This window comes from Ostrea edulis, chromosome 7 (genome assembly GCF_947568905.1).
Source record: "Ostrea edulis chromosome 7, xbOstEdul1.1, whole genome shotgun sequence".
NCBI lineage: Eukaryota > Metazoa > Mollusca > Bivalvia > Ostreida > Ostreidae > Ostrea > Ostrea edulis.
Window position 1 is genome coordinate 65269649 of NC_079170.1, and position 4302 is coordinate 65273950.

The 4302-nt window shown below is 33.1% G+C and overlaps 1 protein-coding gene across 2 annotated transcripts in view; it reads left to right on the plus strand.

Annotated features, from left to right (window-relative positions):
* The first annotated feature begins 581 nt into the window (after nt 1-581).
* LOC125655001 (uncharacterized) overlaps nt 582-4302 on the plus strand; it is a 22337-nt gene continuing 18616 nt past the window's right edge. For both annotated transcript variants that reach the window (XM_056145097.1, XM_056145096.1), the window contains exons 1-3: nt 582-678; nt 2204-2310; nt 3001-3077. In XM_056145097.1, coding sequence (XP_056001072.1) covers nt 610-678; nt 2204-2310; nt 3001-3077 — 253 coding nt within the window. In that variant the 5' untranslated portion in view covers nt 582-609. The remainder of the gene's footprint in view (nt 679-2203; nt 2311-3000; nt 3078-4302) is intronic.

Here is a 4302-nt window from a genome sequence, read left to right on the forward strand (position 1 = left end):
ATCAAACTGTCAGAAGACGTGATTATGTATTCATTCTATGTAATGATTCATTTGTGTTGCTGATGTTATGTTGACAACAACAGACAAATCATTGAAATCAAGTAAATCTGAACTCAATTCTAAGTGCAAAAAGGTCATATTTAGAACATTGCATGTAGCACAATAATTTCCTAATTCTCCTTCAACGTAGAAATCAAAAATACACTTCTCAAAAACAATTAATATTACTGCAAATCTCAGGTGCAGACCTCTTTAAAATCATTTACTTCGTTCGGATTAACAATATAGGGTTCATGATAATGGATGAATCATTAAAATGTTTTGAGGAATATTGCCGGATCATTCATTCTACCCAAGAAGTTAGAATTCTCCAGCATTTATACTTACCTTCACTTCTTTTACTTGTAGAACATGTGACCTACATGAAATAAATAATTATACTGAATATTAGATAGACCTTGCGCAAAATGGGCCATAACTGTAAACCTTGGCTGAGTCACTTGGTACATGTAAGTCGTATGGACCGAACATCATGAGGTTGAATTGACTGGATACCTCAACTTTTACGGAAAGTCGGGATCGAAATTCTAAGTCTATTTTGTAAACAATATGGCGCTGAGTTCAAAACGGGAATCAAAACAAAAAAGTTTGATGTTATCGTTTAAAGAGAGATTAGATGTAATGTATTGTTTGTTTGAAAGGGAAATTGATTTAGATTTATTTGCATCTATTCACCGAGGCAGAAAGTAGGAAACTACAGGGGCTTGTTGCTATTGATTTCAATGTAAAATCACATTCACAATCGCAGTAGAACTTTTTAGATTACTTCGATTAGATCTAATATGAGATATGCATCGTTCTAGTCTTAAGACCTGCTTTATACTCTTGATGATACTTCGTTCCACAGGCACTGAACACGAGCATTTCACCATGTTCATATACCTCCACCCAATTTTCGAGTTTTCCTCCATCTCCACCAAACATAATCCAAGATTCCTCTGACTCTTACCCCCGCTTTGATATTGTGACATGTGTGGGGGAGAGTCAGAGCGGACTCCATATTGAAAAGTGGGGATTCAGTGACACCAGTTGGTGTCGCTGCTTTACCTACCTCTTACAACTTTATTTCGCGGATCTATCTTTCAAGACGTGAGGATTCAGTTATTGGAAGATTATTCTACAAATAGATCATGATTAATATGTACGTTAAATGATGGAATTTTGTGTGTTTATGTGCTGACGTCATGGGCAAAGAAATCGAAAGGCGATGTGAAGACTAATACAAGTGATGCTTCATATGAATTTGTTGGTGTTAGGGCCATAAATGACAGGCTTTAGCAACAAAAATCATTGCCTAACAATTAAATCAATATTTATCTATCATGTATTTTAAATAACCCGCCACTAAGAGAGCAACTATTGAAGTTTAATTTATGACATGACACTGTCTGTTACCCCGGTTTATTTTATCAGCAGCACTGTAAACATGACAAGTCACTAACAATTAAGTTTGTAGCGGTATAGATTTGAGCCCGTTTTTTCACAAGAAGAAATTAAGAAAAATAAAACGTTCAGCTGAGTCGCAGACCAGGCAGATGTTAAATGTTTCTTCATACAAATGTCTCGAACCTCAACTTGTCATTATGCAAATGATAGATCCACAGTTTACATAGTCTTTTATTTTCAGATGACTTGGTTGGGTCAGGAATTTTGAAAAAACTTTTTTCACATCTCCCCTTCTCATTAGTGTAATTAACTGCTTGACTTGAAGGCATCAACCTATTTATTCGTAAAATCTACCACATGCACGTCTTTGATTATCTTAGAATATCGTCAGAACTGGAACAGACAGTGTGACGTCAAAATTATTGATTTTTGTGGTCTTGAATACAAATGAGTTTCACATCATGGCAACTTCTATATAGATAGCGGGAATTTCAATTTTTAACGTTTTCAAATTAGTACTGAAGCTTATCTAGACTGTATATCAACAGAATAGTATGACAAATCTTTATTATATGATTAATCCTATCATTTATCACATAAAACCTTTAAGGTTGAAATTCTCATGAGTGGATACCACAAGGTCTGCATCTAAAGTTTTAAACTAGAATAAATAAACAGATATAGTATATATATATAGATAAATGTTGTTTTGAGATTTTATAATGAGGAACCGGACTGATTGTGATATATTTTACAGAAATTAGCATGTCCTTACACAGAGGGAGTGGATGAATCCTGGATCCTGGAGATGATCTACAAACCGGGAGAACCGAGAATTAGACTGCTGCAATGGCTCTTCTCAAAGTACGTCAACTTTATCTCAATTTTCACCTGACTAGTGCAGTGTATTGTGTGATGTTTCAATAGCATTAATGTACAATGCATTTTAAAGTCTATAATGTACACATTTACAACCGTATTTGGTAATGTGAAAACAATGAACAGCAAGAACAGATGATAGAACAGGTGATCACATGATTTTGTGATTGAGGGAATAGTCCAAAGTCAATCTGTAAAATAATATCAAATATGTAGCGACATTACAATAATGGAGTGGATCAAAGATCTTACATGTATTTTAATCAGATGGAGTCCAAAGTTTAATTCTTTTGGACTTGTTTAATACTTCACTGAAAAATACTCTTAAAAATTTTACATGAAGCTTTTATTTTCTGTTTGCGATTTTTGCTTAAAATGACAAACAAATATTAAATAGATGAGGATAAATTGGCATCTGTCATTTTCATTGATTTGGCAATTGACACTTGGTCCACCAGGATTTGGCATCTTGCCTAGGGCTTTACACATAAATGACATGTATATGAATTTGAAGCTTTTCAACAGAGTTGATGAGGAAAAAAATCTATTGAATATAAATACATACACATGTATAATTGGTATTTTCAACACACAATGCAGAAGTTCAATATATTTTCAGCAGCACTATTCATCGATAATGATTATTTATACCTATGACTTCTCGACTTCTTTCAGATTTGATTCCAAGCTCCATGAATACATTGAACCAAAATTCGCAACAGCTGAATCCAAACTGGACTCCAGAATTCAACGTAAATAATCAGCCCAAGGCTAAAGCAAGCTTTTCAGATTAAAATTTGTCTGTCATCCGTTATCATCAGGGTAGTCTGCAAACTTCTCACATTTCCAACTTCTGCAGAACCAAGGCACTAATTTCAACCAGAATTGTCACAAAATATCTTTGAGTGGGTCATTCCTCTTTTGAAAGAGAGATTATGAATTTTTTTTTAGACAGGAATATGTAGTAAACTTTGGCCCTAATATTTTCTATCGGACCTTAACAATTTGTTATTATAGAATTAAACATTCTGTTTGAAGAATTTATCGATGTGTAAACTTCGGACATTTTACTCACAAACTGAATAAAAGTGCGATGCACTTTTATGTTAAGTTTGTGAGTAAAATGTCCAGAGTTTACACATCGATAAATTCTTCAAAAAGAATGTTTGATTCTTATAATTCCAATTCATTCACTTTATTAACAATTGCAAAAATTTGAATAGTTTCCCCGCAGTATTTTATTTGTTTTCAGGTGTGTATAAATACATCACGTTTTCAGATTTATTGATGTATAAACTCTTGTTCAGCTTTATTTTTGTCCAATCAAAACAATTGTAATAAATAACATTGGAATTATATCAATATACATTATATACTCTGATGCTTGTCTGAATTAACTTTGTTTTACACAATGAATTTTTCTTAATGAGTATCTAGTAACATTTTATCAATGTATTTACAAAGACATTTTATAATAAGCAAAACTGTTAAGGTTTTTATTTCAACAATTCATCAAGGGTGGTTTGCTTTTGTTTTAAGGATTTTTTTTTACAGTTTGTTCTATAATATCAATACCATTAAGTTTACATTTGGCCGTGACATCAAACAATTTGACATTTCATCACAATGGTTGAGTATTTCATCAGATATTGGAATAATTTTCATTTCTCACAACTTTAAACAAAAATAATGCTTTTTTGATTTCTGGACTAGCGCACATTCTAAGCTTTTTTACGTGCAGGACTAATTTCAAATCGCAGGTTTAATTTTCTTTCTACCTCCCCAGATTGTCCCAATAATTGGCATATGCAAACCAAACTCTGCAGCAACATTTTTGCTTGATCTCTTCCGAATTCAATCACTTTCACTACTTGAAATTTCTCACACATGAAAGGCGAAAATAACGAACAGTGATCAATCTCATAACTCCTATAAGCAATACAAAACAGAGAGTTGGGCAAACACGGAACCCTTGGA